The sequence below is a fragment of the Borostomias antarcticus genome (genome assembly GCF_949987555.1).
Source record: "Borostomias antarcticus genome assembly, chromosome: 19".
In the NCBI taxonomy this organism is placed as follows: Eukaryota; Metazoa; Chordata; class Actinopteri; order Stomiiformes; family Stomiidae; genus Borostomias; species Borostomias antarcticus.
The window spans coordinates 10,492,805-10,508,568 of NC_140252.1; the positions used below are offsets into that span (position 1 = coordinate 10,492,805).

At 45.7% G+C, this 15,764-nt stretch overlaps 3 protein-coding genes across 3 annotated transcripts; 1 reads left to right on the forward strand and 2 right to left on the reverse strand.

Annotated features, from left to right (window-relative positions):
- LOC311322174 (histone H2B-like) lies at positions 1-378 on the forward strand (the record flags this gene model as incomplete). The annotated part of the gene is made up of 1 exon (XM_084454213.1): positions 1-378. One exon carries the CDS (start codon positions 1-3, stop codon positions 376-378), a length of 378 nt encoding a protein of 125 aa, XP_084310339.1.
- Positions 379-1,222: 844 nt separating this feature from the next.
- Positions 1,223-1,534, reverse strand: LOC311321779 (histone H4; the record flags this gene model as incomplete). Its single annotated transcript, XM_084453791.1, has 1 exon — positions 1,223-1,534. One exon carries the CDS (start codon positions 1,532-1,534, stop codon positions 1,223-1,225), a length of 312 nt encoding a protein of 103 aa, XP_084309917.1.
- Positions 1,535-12,543: 11,009 nt separating this feature from the next.
- LOC311321744 (histone H2B-like) lies at positions 12,544-12,921 on the reverse strand (the record flags this gene model as incomplete). Its single annotated transcript, XM_084453751.1, has 1 exon — positions 12,544-12,921. The coding sequence occupies one exon, from the start codon at positions 12,919-12,921 to the stop codon at positions 12,544-12,546; it is 378 nt and encodes a 125-aa protein (XP_084309877.1).
- Positions 12,922-15,764: the final 2,843 nt, after the last annotated feature.

Below are 15,764 nucleotides of genomic sequence, written 5' to 3' on the forward strand. Positions count from 1 at the left end.
ATGCCCGAACCTGCTGCGAAGTCCGCGCCCAAGAAGGGCTCCAAGAAAGCCGTCTCTAAAACCGCTGCCAAAGGCGGCAAGAAGCGCAGAAAGTCGAGGAAGGAGAGCTATGCCATCTACGTGTACAAAGTCTTGAAGCAGGTCCACCCCGACACCGGCATTTCCTCCAAGGCCATGGGGATCATGAATTCCTTTGTGAACGACATCTTCGAGCGCATTGCCGGAGAGTCCTCTCGCCTGGCGCACTACAACAAGCGTAGAACCATCACCTCCCGGGAGATCCAGACCGCCGTGCGCCTGCTGCTCCCCGGTGAGCTGGCCAAGCACGCCGTGTCCGAGGGCACCAAGGCAGTGACCAAGTACACCAGCTCCAAGTAAAGAGGCGGCTTTCCACGGCTCCAATCTACCCAAAGGCTCTTTTAAGAGCCACCCACATTTTCTATGAAATAATGCAATTCCATGGTGCTAGTCTTTATATATATTTTTCGAATGTGTGCTCGCGATAAATGCTGTAATTTGTCCTCGAATCTGTCATCACCATCTCGAGATCAATAGTTGTCTAAGCGTGGGACAGCCACTCCTTCGGTAGCCGATCACGAAATATGACAAAGTGCTGTGATTCTAGTCTTGGTAGGCTAGCCTAGTGCGGTGGGATTGGACCCTGGTGGGGTCGAATTTGATGTTGGGAGACCAGCCATTGCCTGGTAGCCAGACTCAGCGAAAAATGAATTTTGAAAATAACGAGGAAAATAACGAGGAGCGGGGCTGGAGTAGCCCATTTCCATTGGAACTCCAGCAAATCAATTCATTTTAACAGATCACTTTTTAGCACTTTTATTAATCCTAGTCTGAATAACGGCGAAAACGTATTTTCCATTGAAAAACTCCATTGCGCATACTCCTGTTTAATTGTTTTGTCAATTTCTGCAACAACTGCACTTACGTCTGAGTTTATTCTTCTAACGTTAATATGTCCCGTGGGCTTGATTCTGTAGTGGTAAATAGCCTACACCGTACAATGTAAGGCGTAATATGGAGCTTTTTAAAATAAAATGTAATATAGGATATTGTGCTTGTATTTAATATAGGCCATTTACAATGAGCTTTTAATTTTCAATGTTTGAGCTTCATTCGACATGGTGACACGGCTTTTAATTGCAGATGTGGGTGGCTCTTAAAAGAGCCGTTGGGTTGGTGGAAAACAGACGAAGAGAGAAACCGCTTATCCGCCGAAGCCGTACAGGGTGCGTCCCTGGCGCTTCAGAGCGTAGACCACATCCATGGCGGTGACGGTCTTTCTCTTGGCGTGCTCAGTGTAGGTCACGGCGTCACGGATGACGTTCTCCAAGAACACCTTCAGCACACCGCGGGTTTCTTCGTAAATCAGGCCAGAAATACGCTTCACGCCACCACGACGAGCCAGACGACGGATCGCAGGCTTGGTGATGCCCTGGATGTTGTCACGAAGAACCTTGCGATGGCGTTTGGCGCCTCCCTTGCCGAGTCCTTTTCCTCCTTTACCGCGGCCTGACATTTTTCAAACTTCCGTTATCGACTAAGATCTATTGAGTAGTTGGTTAGACTGTTCTTTCAGAATCGTGGCATGTCTATTATATCGTGAATGCGGATGTGATTGAACACAGTGGGCGCTCTTTTCTGCCTGGGTGGAGCTTCACTAGATACAACCTCCAACCTCAGCCCAATTCAAGCAGCAAGTCCTCAAACTGTGGTGTGAGCCAATAGTTAACGGGAGTGGGCGGGACTTAGAGGTCAGCGGGAAGACATCCAGGGTTAGATGGATTCAGTTTACGGCTTGTGAATGACTATGCCGGTCGCATTAATAAACGTATCTTAAAGACTACATTCCGTCTGCTCACTGTAGTGAACCCTAAACTTGACACAAACCAGGCCAGGTCCAGCCTGGCTTATGTGCATGGCTGGCTTGTTTCTGTTCAGGGCCGCGTTTCCCAGAGGCATCGTTAAGGCATCGTAGCGCTACGTGCTTCTTAAGAACGTCGTTAGGTCCACCTCTAGGTGGCGTTTCGTTTTCCAGAACCTTCTTAAGCCAAGGTATACCTTGGCTACGAAGGCTCTGGGAAACAGCTCCACCCAAGGTACATCGTAAATCGCCCTTACGATGTACCTTCCGAAGATACATCGTTAGCCTTCCTTGGAGCCGAAGCGCTGTTTCCCAGAGCCTTCTTAGCCAAGGTATACCACAGCCAAGGGATACGTTACGAAGGGCGGTCGGACCCCATCGTAAGCTGTCACTTGGCGATGCGCTCCGTTCATCCCGTTATAGTTTTAGCTCGATTAGAGCAAAATTACACTTTTAAAAAGGAGAGTTGCAATACAGCGCACATCTATCTATCCTACCTGCGCGATTCACATCATTAGTGTACACAAAATACAATTAACTTGAATGATGAAAATAATGTCATGGAGCCTACAGAACACATCATGGGAATGTTGCTTTTAAAACTTTTATTGAGCCAAGCAACATATACGACTATCCATAGCCTAATATAATCCACTTTGTGAACAACAACAACATTTTCTTATGTAAAGGGATAATTTGATGACATGACTTTTCTGTCTGTCTTTATATATTGTCAGACAGATATCCTGGCGAATTGATTAATCCAATGAGGCCATCTAGATGAATAGTCAAATATCCTCACACACGCTCCAGAATATTGTAGAAAGCCTTCCCAGAACAGTGGAGGCTGTTATAGCTGCACAGGGGGGACCAACTCCATATGATGCCTATTCATTTAGAATGGGATGTCATGAAAGTTGTAATGTGTAGGTGGCCCAATACTGTTGTCCTTATAGTGTACTTTGCTAACAGATTCACAGTATGTAGTGATCTTACAAATGCTGTTTGTTATATTGTGTGCCTTCTTCAAAACCTCTACTGTTGTAATGTGGCAAGATACGACAAATATACAAGATAAAGGGAACTTGTTTAATATTGGTTGGGAAAAAACATGGGCAGGTTTGTTCTTCAGACTTTTGTCTTGTAACAGGCTGTCTTTTTCTGGGGTGGGGTTGTTAGACCCATGCCCAACCCCCAACCTGGAGGGCCAGTTGTTGCTTTTCGTCTGGCCTCTACCCTGAACCTGGGATGGCCTCTACCCTGAAACGCATCGCCACCTAGAGGTGGAGCTAACGACGTTAGGGACGACGAGGGCGTCTGTAGGGACGAGTTAAATAAAGATTATTTTTTGCACTACGTCGGTGGTCATGAGTCTTTATTTTATGATAAACAGTCTGCATCTCATGTTGTTACCTCAGCGGTTGACCGCTCTCTAACCTCGGGTATAGCTAGCCTACATAGTAGTGCTTTAGCGTACTCTGATAGGCAGGGAGAGAAAGGTTGTACTATGAGCAGGGCGAGGTCCAGCAGTTCGCGTCACCCACTGGCATCGGGGCTAGCTAGCCTACCTACGAAGGGATTAGCTAGCCTACGGGTGTTGGAGAAGGATGAGATATCAGATCGCATAACAGGGTCCTATGGGAAGCCGTTTAGGGCAGGCCCAATGAAACCTGGACACATACACTGAACCCCTTCACCTACACCACTGAGAATCTCTGCTCCCTCCCCTGAAAATCATCCCCCCTCCACACTTTGTCTCTGCTCTCCCCTCTGAAAATCATCCCCCCTCCACACTTTGTCTCTGCTCTCCCCTCTGAAAATCATCCCCCCCTCCACACTTTGTCTCTGCTCTCCCCTCTGAAAATCATCCCCCCTCCACACTTTGTCTCTGCTCTCCCCTCTGAAAATCATCCCCCCCTCCACACTTTGTCTCTGCTCTCCCCTCTGAAAATCATCCCCCCTCCACTTTGTCTCTGCTCTCCCCTCTGAAAATCATCTCCCCCCCCACACTTTGTCTCTGCTCTCCCCTCTGAAAATCACCCCCCCCCCCCCACCAAACCCCCCCCCCCCACACTTTGTCTCTGCTCTCCCATCTGAAAATCATCGCTCCCCCCCCTCACTCTCTCTCTCTTACTCCCTCCCTAACCCCACCTCCCTCCTTCCCTCTGTCACTTTCTCTCTCACTCACACCCTTCAGTTAGAGGTTGGAGGGGCGATTTTCAGTGGGCGGAGTGGAAGTGATTTTCAGTGGGCGGAGTGGAAGTGATTTTCAGTGTGGGGAGCGGGAATTTCAGTGCGCCCGGAAGTCTGTTTCAATGCGCCTAACTGCCTTCCGCTTTGCGTCTCCGGTCACGATAGCTATACGGGGTTAAAGAACCGGAAACGTTAGCCCCGCATTTAACAAGCAAATTGGAGAGAAAAAGGGAACAAAGCAAACAAACACAATGCTCAAACTTTTCGTTATACTTTTTATCAGCTTTTGCCAACAGCCATTTGTTAGGCCTATTTCAAATGAGGATGTTTCAGATGTTTTCGTGCGCGTTTTGCGCTGTCTGAAGCAGTGCAGGTAGCCTATACCCAACTAGCAACTATTATTACGAGCTTGAGTCTCATGTCGGGACTGTCTTTATTGTCCGCCAAAGCAGTGTCCCGGAGGCGGCTTTGTTGGAGTCCTTATGCGAGCACCTAAGTGTTGTCTTGCAACAGTTAGGCCAACGACTTGAAAATGAGAGAATCGCACCTGCCAGGGGAACACCAGGGGAACACCAGGGGAACACCAGGGGAACACCAGGGGAACACCAGGGGAACACCAGGGGAACACCAGGACTCGCACGTAAGGACGTGACAGCAGAACAGATCACATTGTGTGTGAATCTCGGTTTCAACTGACAAGGCATCGCCTCGCTTTTACGGATGGATCGTAGAACTTTGTTTCGCCATCGACAACGTCTGGGTATTCCACCACATGAATAGTGGTTATTCCTCATCCAGTTATGGGTGGATGGAAAACTTTCAACTGAATGTTCATATTCTGATAATTGTAGGCTATAGCAACATAAGAGTGGCAGCTTTGACAGCAACCCAAACATGAGCTAATCCCATAACTGTAGGCCTACCATTGCTAGCCATGAACGAACTGTTGGATAGGCCTACTGCATATTTGCTGTGCAACGTATCCATTGTCCAGTTGTCAAATCGATTATGCACGCAGTAATATTCTTTGATATAAATGCAGATAGGCTACATGTGAAGAGGCAATTGCTGGATTCTAATAGGCCTACGCTGTTTATAATGACACATCCCGACATTGAAGCATGAAAGGCGTAGCATACATTCTGTTTTAATGAAGAAATAAAGAGTCTGTAAACTCTGCCTAAAAGCATTTATTTGGTCTCATTTATTAGCTTAATTATTTAATACGTGTGGGTGTTTTCAATCATAATATTGTATTCTTGATACAATAATGTTGACATTTCATGTAGCATATTTCAGTAGCAGGCTATTCAACACGTTGAATGAATTACATTAATGAATTAAATATGCATATAGCCTAGGCTTTGAAACATTCGTAGGCCTATGTGAATGAATATAGGCCCATAATCTGACTTGCCGTGTTGCTTAGCTCTGGTCCAGACAGTTAGGAGCCATTCACCTTTCACTTTTGTCACTGTTTGCAGTATCTACAGAAATTGGTTATATTTAATATTATTTCGTTACTCACGAAGTGAAGACAGTTTTCAAACAATGAAAGACATGAAGTGCAGACATGGCCTAAGAGAAAGGAGGCGCAGTTGAACGAAACGTGGATATTGGACAGAATAAGCACTGTGTTTTGAAATGTTGTGGGTCAATCATGCAGCTGTAACAGAATATGCGCATTCCAATGTTCGTGCAGGGCTCGTATTTTTACCGCTATTATAATCCCTATTTGATGAGGAGGGGTGGCTGTGACTCACTGCCCCCCCTGATCAAAAAGTCAAACTGCGCGTATGTTCATAACAATCATATAACTAACTTCTAGTTCAATTCTGAAAGCGAAAATGTATACTGTCGGGAAGGAGTATGGCGTAAAGCCGTGTCTCATTCAGCAGCCGTCTTATAGGCTAGGTCTGGCCTATACCTAAACCAGACGAGAAGAAGCGAGTGCGCTCTTCTCTCCAGGTGAAGGACCATCTCTAGGCTACCGTTCAGTAGCCGCACACGTTAATTTTACCTACATGCTTTGTTTCTTACGTGGTTTTGATAAAAAAATAATACTTAATTGCTATTTTTTATTGATATTTCATTGTTAGACCTAGGATGTGTGCACCGGAGGACAAAGCAAAGTAACAATTTCATTGTGTGGTGCCACTGTGTAACCCATGCACATGACAATAAACTTCTTGACTTGACTTTATTTTTGTGCATTTGCTACAGCCCTTTGCAACCTCTCATTGAATGAATGAACGAAGACTTTATTCCAGAATCGGGTCCATATAAAAATATATACACAAAGACAACAGATGAAGGCATCGAGGCATCGAGTGTTTCCACAAACAAGAGTAGCTTATCACACAGTTTAATCTCCGCGAGGGCAACTATCTGGTTTTGTTGTGACTAACTGGACAGTAGCCTACATAGCCTACATAACATTCCTCCACACAGCATGGAAGGTGGGGACATTCAGTAGTCACAAACAGATAACTTGAAATAAAATGCATCATTATTATTAACTTGCACTGGAGGATTTTGCTGTGCTATAATTCGCTAGCCCTGGTCCAGTGCGGTGTACGGGCTCTCCTACACCGCGCTGGACCAGGGGGGCTAGAATTAGGCCAGAGATGGGCTGTATAGGCCTAACGTGGACTACAGTAGGCTTTCAACAGTATAATTTTAACATCATCTGTACACATGAAATGTGCGCCAGCATATAGGCTACCTGTGCATAAAGATTGCAGCACTGGCGCTGCACATCGTCATCACACATCAGTACCTTATATCCTAAATTCTTCACGTCTAGAGAGCGATCAGACAATAAGAATGAGAGCACATTTTGCTTCTGATCCTCCTTGGTTTAAGCAATAATTACACTGTTTTTTGGATTGAATTTGATATCCTATTGTAGGCTATTCTTCCTAAACTATAAACTCCATTTGAGAAGCGTGCTTCGGGCACTAAGCCTACCTCGCAAAACTTTATCAGCGTTTTCGCAGTTTTTATTTTTGTGAACAAAATATCGACAACCTAATCACTGTTTGCAATGACCAATTGAGTAGGCCTACTGCTAATTTATGCATATGGTTTTTCCTACTAGCTAAAACGTGATAACTTGCTTGTTAAACTTATAGTATGTTCCGGTGTTATATCATATTCTTTAACCCCCTATCGTGACCGGAGACGCAAAGCGGAAGGCAGTTAGGCGCATTGAAACAGACTTCCGGGCGCACTGAAATTCCCGCTCCCCACACTGAAAATCACTTCCACTCCGCCCACTGAAAATCACTTCCACTCCGCCCACTGAAAATCGCCCCTCCAACCTCTAACTGAAGGGTGTGAGTGAGAGAGAAAGTGACAGAGGGAAGGAGGGAGGTGGGGTTAGGGAGGGAGTAAGAGAGAGAGAGTGAGGGGGGGAGCGATGATTTTCAGATGGGAGAGCAGAGACAAAGTGTGGGGGGGGGGTCTGGTGGGGGGGGGGGGGGTGATTTTCAGAGGGGAGAGCAGAGACAAAGTGTGGGGGGGGGGTCTGGTGGGGGGAGATGATTTTCAGAGGGGAGAGCAGAGACAAAGTGTGGAGGGGGGGATGATTTTCAGAGGGGAGAGCAGAGACAAAGTGTGGAGGGGGGATGATTTTCAGAGGGGAGAGCAGAGACAAAGTGTGGAGGGGGGATGATTTTCAGGGGAGGGAGCAGAGATTCTCAGTGGTGTAGGTGAAGGGGTTCAGTGTATGTATCCAGGTTTCATTGGGCCTGCCCTAAACGGCTTCCCATAGTGGCGGCTGTATCGAGTGGTTTGCTCTCGCTAGCCCCAGCGTCACGGAGGCACGATTCTTCCGGGATTCCCTCAGTGACGCTGGGGGAACCTAGCCGACGCGATCCACGTCAGAGGTTTTCCCCAGCCCGGAGTGTGCGAGGGGTTGCTGAGGCTCAGGTTACAACGTTGTTAACCGACGACAACGCTTCCCCCCCGCGCACCGAGGCGGGGATACCTTCCGCTCCCTTTCAGAGAGGGCCCGCCCTGGGCTATGCCTCCGCTTGCTCAGCGGCGGTCAGGGCCAAGCGAATTTACGAGCGGTTCTTGGCAGGAATGCCTCGACTGAGCGCACGCCCGCTCTCAGACAGCTATGCCGTATGGCGAGAGAAATGCTCTCTCTCCAAGTGGCTGGAACGCGTTCTGAGGGAGGGGTATTCCATTCAGTTTCGCTCTTCTCCCCCTCCTTTCCAAGGAGTGATAGAGACGGTGATCTCCGCCCCGGACCGAGTCGCAGCGCTAAGAGAGGAGGTAGCCGAACTCGTGTCCAAGGGGGCGGTGACTATGGTTCCGCCGGAGTTGAGGAACGAGGGGTTTTATTCTCATTACTTCCTCGTTTCCAAAAAGACAGGCGGTGTCCGGCCGATATTGGATTTGCGCGTTCTCAATGCGTGCGTGTCCAAACGACCGTTCCGCATGCTCACAGTGAAACACCTGTTAGAATCTCTCCATCCAGGCGATTTCTGCACGAGCATAGATCTGAGGGATGCTTACTTTCATGTTCCAATAATCAATCGGCACCGAAAGTTTCTCCGCTTTGCTTTCCAGGGGGTGGCATACGAGTACTCCAGACTACCGTTTGGATTTGCTCTAGCCCCCCGGACCTTCTCCAAGTGCGTGGAGGCTGCACTCGACCCGCTGCGGCGGCAGGGGATCAGAGTAGGCCTACTAGCCTACCTAGACGACTTAGTGGTCCTCGCCCCCTCCCCAGTGATAGCGATGGAGCACACCACCAGACTAGTGAATCACCTCTCGAGTCTGCTATCTGGTTACTGGTGGGATTTTCATTACAGTACTGTATCCTACTGTGAATAAAAACAGAACTGTATTGTACTGTACTGTCACGTTTCATTTCTTTGTTACTCTAATGTCGAGCGCAAAACGCAAACGAGTCTGCTGCGCGAGCTGCATTCCTTGGTAGCCAGAAAGCGCGTCAGCAACCTGAAGCAGAGCAGCATCGAGTCATTTTTCGTTCCCAGTTAATGGACTTCAGGAACACAGACATGTTGTGGGCATGTAGATTAGCCTACTAGACCTACTGTATTTGTTAAATAATAGCCTACACTGCCCTACAAAGGCAAAAGACCTTAACTCGCCAGAGTGCAGAACTGAGAAAAATGACTTTAAAGTTTTTTTGTTGTCCAGCCAAATCTATTGTAGGTAGGATATTGAAAATTTCGCAATTATTAGTTTTTCTATGAAGTAATTTATCTACATAAAAATATTTAGTTCAAACTTGACCTTTGACCCTTATTTGGAAGTTACTGTACTCTGCCTTTGCATTGCCTGTAAATAATACGGAGTCATGCCAAGGCAAAAGGCAGTAACTTCCATTTGATCAATCAATTGGTTTATGGTCACTATACAAAATCAGTATATGATAATAATGATACCATCTGCATACAATCTACTGATCATGGCACAATTAGGCTTGATGTAATATATAATATAATGTAAATGAGTATGAATTAATGTGTATTTGAAGGCATTACAAACTCGCACATCATTAGGCCCTATTTATTACATTATGATTATGACAGGGGTGCCCACACTGTCGTGGAGATCTACTCACTGGATGAATTATAATTATATATATAATTATTTAACCTATAGGTGGTTAAATACCTTGTGTAAACCATTCCAGATAATGGCTGTGACCACAGCATTATGAAGATCGAAAGAAAAAAAAACATCAATTCATAGCGAACGTGATTGGATGTTGTTGTTTTTTTACATCACAAACGTCAACATCCGTTCGGTCAACAAACACGTTCTTGCATGTGGAGGATAACTTTTGCAAACAATGTTAGACAATGTTGAATGCAAGGGTTACAACCAACGCAAGGATAGTGGACTCAGACTCGCGTTTTGTATTGAATTGGATTATGTCAGTAGGATAACCTGTCAGCATGTCAAGAAAGAATAATGGATTTAACGTTTTGAATGCTGCGTACTCAAAACAGCTGTGGATATAATTTGTCGGCGTTTGCAATAGATTTGATCAGGTTAAAGAAAAGGTAGGCAATGTTTATCTTTAGAGGCCTAATTGTGAATCATTAGTGCTGAACATATTGCGTGCGTGCTTGTGTATTAGGCTTGGAGTTGTTTCTCACTCGCACTCGCGCCTGTCCTAGAAAGTGTCTCACACTGTTGGGCTATCACAGTCCGCCAAGTTTGTTTCGCTGTCGAGCTGTCAAAAGCTGACAGGAAAAAATAATAATTAATTGCTTATGATTTACGATAACTTATAGCTGGCAAGCATTGCTTCTTTCCAATGCGTTGTTTGCATTGTTCTGATCGCATATGGGAGCAGTGTTGATTCTCAAGTTATAACTAAGGTGTGTGTCAGAAATGCTTCGGTGACAGATAGACTATTATACAAATATAGAACCGTAACTTGAGCGCAGTAAACAGTAGGCTAACTCCACGTTGATGCACAGCAAAACAAAGGCAGAGCCTACCGTATCTCAAATCGAATGTTGAAGAGTGCCGAGAAGCCATGGCAAAGAACCGTAACTGAAGTTACGTTCTTCTGCCTTGGCTTCTGTAGCGCTTTTGGAAGTTAAGGTAAAGTCAACCCACTATTTTCTCGAAAAAACAACACAATTGACTCAAGATACTTGTACACATGATAAAGTATATGCTTAATGTCCCAAAAATGACAAAAACTAATTTTCGACAAAAAATAAGTTACGGTCTTCTGGCTTTGTAGGGCAGTACAGCCTAGGCCATGTTAGCCTATCGGTTGTTTTGGAGACTTTCTTTTAGGCTACAATAGCCTAAGACACGACAACTTGTCTGTCATTTCATTTATTTATTTATTGATTATCATTTGCTCTAATTGTTCTAATGTTGGGTTGTTTCTAGGCTATACCATGTTGTTCTGCGAATACAGTAGCCTATCGATGCAGCGTACGCCTCATTTGAGAATAAAGTAATGTAGGCTATTTGATCAAAGCACGCACTCATGTGAAAATTTGGTTATTTTATTATATGGTACTGTAGGTCTATTATAGGCTAGGCTATATGAGTTTAGTTGGCTATTTGATTGCAATTTTGATGCATTTTCACAAGTAATTAAGGGTATTTATCGGTCTATTATGAGTATATGAAACAAGTACCACTTATTGAATTTGGTGCATTTTAACATAAGTTTCAGTCATCCGGACATTTCAGAGATACGAACGACCTTCGGTCCCGATGGGTTCGGATAAGTGGGGTCCTACTGTAGGCCTACTATATTTTGGATGAGCACAGCTGTCAGGGGTGCGCGGCGGGACATGCAGTGATGGACTGATTGGGTGCTACTGGCCTCAGTGTTCAGTTCCATCAGGTAACCTGCCCTCAGGTTTTTCCTGGCAGGTGGATACGGCTGTTATCTCCACATCCCCTTTGGGTTATGTGTGAGATTGTTGTGGTCGTAATTGACTTGTGTGAAGGACATAGTAGGCTAGAGTTACCATGCGTAACTGCCGCCCTACCTAGTCTCCTTCTCAGCGCATCTCTTACCCCGCCCTTCAGTGCACTGATAGTGGCGGGTGGGTCGGGGCCTGTGTATCATGGCATTGTAAGGTTATAATGCTTGTGTTACTGTGGCGCCTTGGCCTCAGGCATGCCGGGTTTGGCGTCCCGTCGGGATGTCAGGCTCAGCAGGGGTACATAGGGCATCGCTCGCTCCGCCTTAACCACTAGGAGCGAAGCCCCCCTATGGGGCGAAGCTCCGCGAAATAGAACGATAGTTACCTATTGTAACTCCAGTTCTATGGAGCGTAGCCCCATAGGGCTTCGGGCCCTGCTGACCCTCATTCTAGCTCGCTGAAATATTTATATTTTGGGAGCAGTTTGATGGGTTTAGCTCTCTTTTATACAGTTTAGAGAGTAAGGCACCTGTACCTGATTGGCTGTCAGATGCGTTAAATTTTTAATATTCATATTCAGTCTGCGTTGCCTAGGCAACGGGGTAAACCACTAGGAGCGAAGCCCCCCTATGGGGCTACGCTCCACTCATAGAACTGGAGTTACAATAGGTAACTATCGTTAGTGAACTACGTTAACAACAAATAAAGAACGAGTATCTGCTAGCGGAGTTTCTTAGCGGAAAAGACGTTTTCGCCGTTATTCCGACTGGAATTCTGTTTTGTTACAATGAATTGTTGTAGTCCGCAGGGCAAGTAGCCTAGGCTAGTCCCCCCCGCTCAATTCGTCCCGGACGGCTTGGAAGTCCAGTTTCTATTGTGAAATACTTGTTTCGCGTCGAGTCTGGCTGCGAGTCAATGCAAGAATTGCATTACAGCACGCATCCCGAGAACACAATGTATACGAACATTAAAAAGTAGGCTAGTCTCTACTCTACCACCATGGAATTGCATTTTCATAGAAAATGTGGGTGGCTCTTAAAAGAGCCTTTGGGTAGATTGGAGCCGTGGAAAGCCGCCTCTTTACTTGGAGCTGGTGTACTTGGTCACTGCCTTGGTGCCCTCGGACACGGCGTGCTTGGCCAGCTCACCGGGGAGCAGAAGGCGCACGGCGGTCTGGATCTCCCGGGAGGTGATGGTTGAACGCTTGTTGTAGTGAGCCAGGCGAGAGGACTCTCCGGCAATGCGCTCGAAGATGTCGTTCACAAAGGAATTCATGATCCCCATAGCCTTGGAGGAAATGCCGGTGTCGGGGTGGACCTGCTTCAAGACTTTGTACACGTAGATGGCATAGCTCTCCTTCCTCGACTTTCTGCGCTTCTTGCCGCCTTTAGCAGCGGTTTTGGAGACAGCTTTCTTGGAGCCCTTCTTGGGCGCGGACTTCGCGGCAGGTTCGGGCATTTTTCTTTATGTCTCGTTGCTTCTCAGGAACGAAATGTGCCTAACGGCGCGTAGTCACCCAGTATATGAAGTGGGAGTATGCAAATATTTAGGCAAGGCTCCCGTAATTTTCTGCGTTGAGCTCTGACGCCCTCGTTTACCCAACGAACCAAATTGACCGCGCATGCTCAGGAACTCCCCACTTTCCCAGCTGTCGGTCGTGAGGTCTGACGTCACTTTATTGGCTGTAGCATTGCCGCCATTGTGGGGTGTAGTCCAAAATCCCTATGGGGAAAATGAATTATTTGAGACACACATACGGAACCTTTCCCCTTTGTTTACACCTCCAACCCACGTTTGTTTGCACCTCCGATTGGCATGGACGAGTAGTGCGTGACGTCACTGCTGGCAAAATAATAGTAGACTATTTGCGGAAAATAAAGTTGGTGTTTAATAATGATTCCTAGAACACAGTAGCCTACGTAGAATTTTTAAATTACATTTTTTAGTTAAATACATAGGCTAGGTAATTGGCGATGAGTTTTGTGAATTTTGAAGCCCTTAGCCTGGTTGATTCTCAGGTCAGTGTTGAACCTAACATGACACATCACAGGACAGCTTTCTCAAAATATGGTGAACGACAAACCCTGATATGCACACAAGTAGCCTACACCAAAGCAGTTTGGTAGGTAGCTATGGTCACACTAACAAAAGGACATGGTCTGCAGTTGGATTGTTATTCCTTGCTTAATCCTCTTCATTCCTTGAGGAACATAAGGCTATCTATCTACTATCTATCCATCTATCGGTTTCCATGTGGTCCTGTCCTGTGCAGCATGTTGTACCTTGTCCCAAGTTAGGTCGCCATTTTTAGTTCAGAGCTCACAACTCTGTGCCAGGATGTTCTTGGCCTCCCTTGTTTCCTCTGAAATTCCAGCCCCCTAAAAGTCCTGTCATCATTGGGCCCAGGCCTCCATATTGGCATTGGGCATTTTGGGGTATTTCCATAAAAGCACCACTGCACACTACCGCTATCACTCCTCACTGATATCAGCAGCCAGTTGTTCTGACAGGCCTGTTCCCCATATTCTTTTAATGACTTGTTCACAGTCATCAATGTCAAGACAGGCTGCGTAGCCTAGAAAATAAGAATATTCCAGCGTAGACGTCATTCACTATTGCATCGTAGATAGCTGTGCTTGACTGAGTGTAGCGATTTATTTGCAGGTGCCTATAGGCTATTGTGGTGAATTTTAGAAGTTTTCGGTAGTCTTCACATGCCTTAGAAATAAACTATAGCCTGTGCACTCTTTGTATCTCAATGATAGATGATTCAACACTGGCAGATTAGGCCCTGTGTGCAAATCAGAAGCTGGGCCTTGGCTGTCACAGAGTAGACGTAGGGCAGACTAAGGACACCAGACTAGGGTGCTAAGGTAGTGCGTAAGGACTAGGAATTGAGGGACCATATGACAGTCATATAAATTAGGACTTGAACAAAGGATATTAAAACTTAAGTTTGTAATGAATAGAGTCTTTGAAGAGTGGACAGGGAGGGATGACAGTGGCCCACAGAAAGTGGACATGATAAGGTGTAGATCAGGCACCAGACAGCTGAATGAACAGTATTGGGCAGAAGGCACTGCCCTAACTTTTAATAAGATGGACCATAAATCTGAAAAGTCACCTGTGACAACTGATGGAAGCAGCCTGTGACAACTGATAGACACAGAGATGAACTGTTAGGCCTGTGTGCGAAGGTCATATCTCCTGCAGGACACTCACGGAGACTTATTTGCTCTTGTTGAAGCAAACACCCTCTGTTGATCACCTCTGGATTCTGGAGTTTCTTCATCTGAATTTGATTGTATTGACAAAGTGTTCTAAGTATAGTTTAAGACAAAATGTTCACTACATTTGAATGAAATCACAATGGCCCTATGGGAGTTTAAAATACGCAATATGCCTAATTGTTTCCTTCTTTCGCCCTCTTGGCTCCCATTTAGTTTTGTCACAAATGCAATTTACGTTTCTACTCATGTCGCAATAGTCTACCATGGTATAGGCGATTGCTTCTTAGCAGTTCCCGCTTAGTCACTTATCTTGTTATTCCCTGTAGGGTAAATAGCCTACTTTGCTCAAGAACACAATCTTGCTTGAGATAAACGTTTCTAGAAACTAAGCCATATTTATTTAATTCTGCCTCGACCACGTCTATTCACATCAGGTAGGCTAGTTTAGAATCCCAAAATCACACAGCCCAGAAAGAGCTAATTGCTCAGATCACTCAACAATAATCGCCTACATTTCCTTCCATGTAGTCTAGGCCTATCTTCACTACATGGGCTGCTATAGGATAGGCTAGGCTATGCTAGACGACTGGGCTCCTGCTTTGTCTATAATGACACAATAGCCTAGCCTACTCAAGATGCGATTGAGATATTGTTATAGCTAGGTCATCAAATTCAGTAAAAAGAAAACGACGAGTGTGTGTTGTGATAGTTGCGTTTCACTTTTTGCAATCCTATAACAAAATGTAGCCTAATGTTTTGAAATATGGATGCTTTTGTGCTTATTAGCCTTTTTTTTTTTATTGAAGCATTATTTCACCTGTTTCGTCAAGAAATGTGGTTATTAAATGGGGACAATAGGCTGTGACACAATCTAAACGGAGAGAGATTCTGCGCGGCACCTCACTAGGCCTACCAAACAAACGAGGACATTGCCCCAGACGAGGGGCGTAATAGGCGACAGACAGTCCAAAAGACCAGGGGGATTCATTCTGCAGGTAATCCAAATGTGAATCACCCAGGGAGGGAGAGAAAGGTAGCCTCACACACACGGGCAGACACCAGCAAGATAGG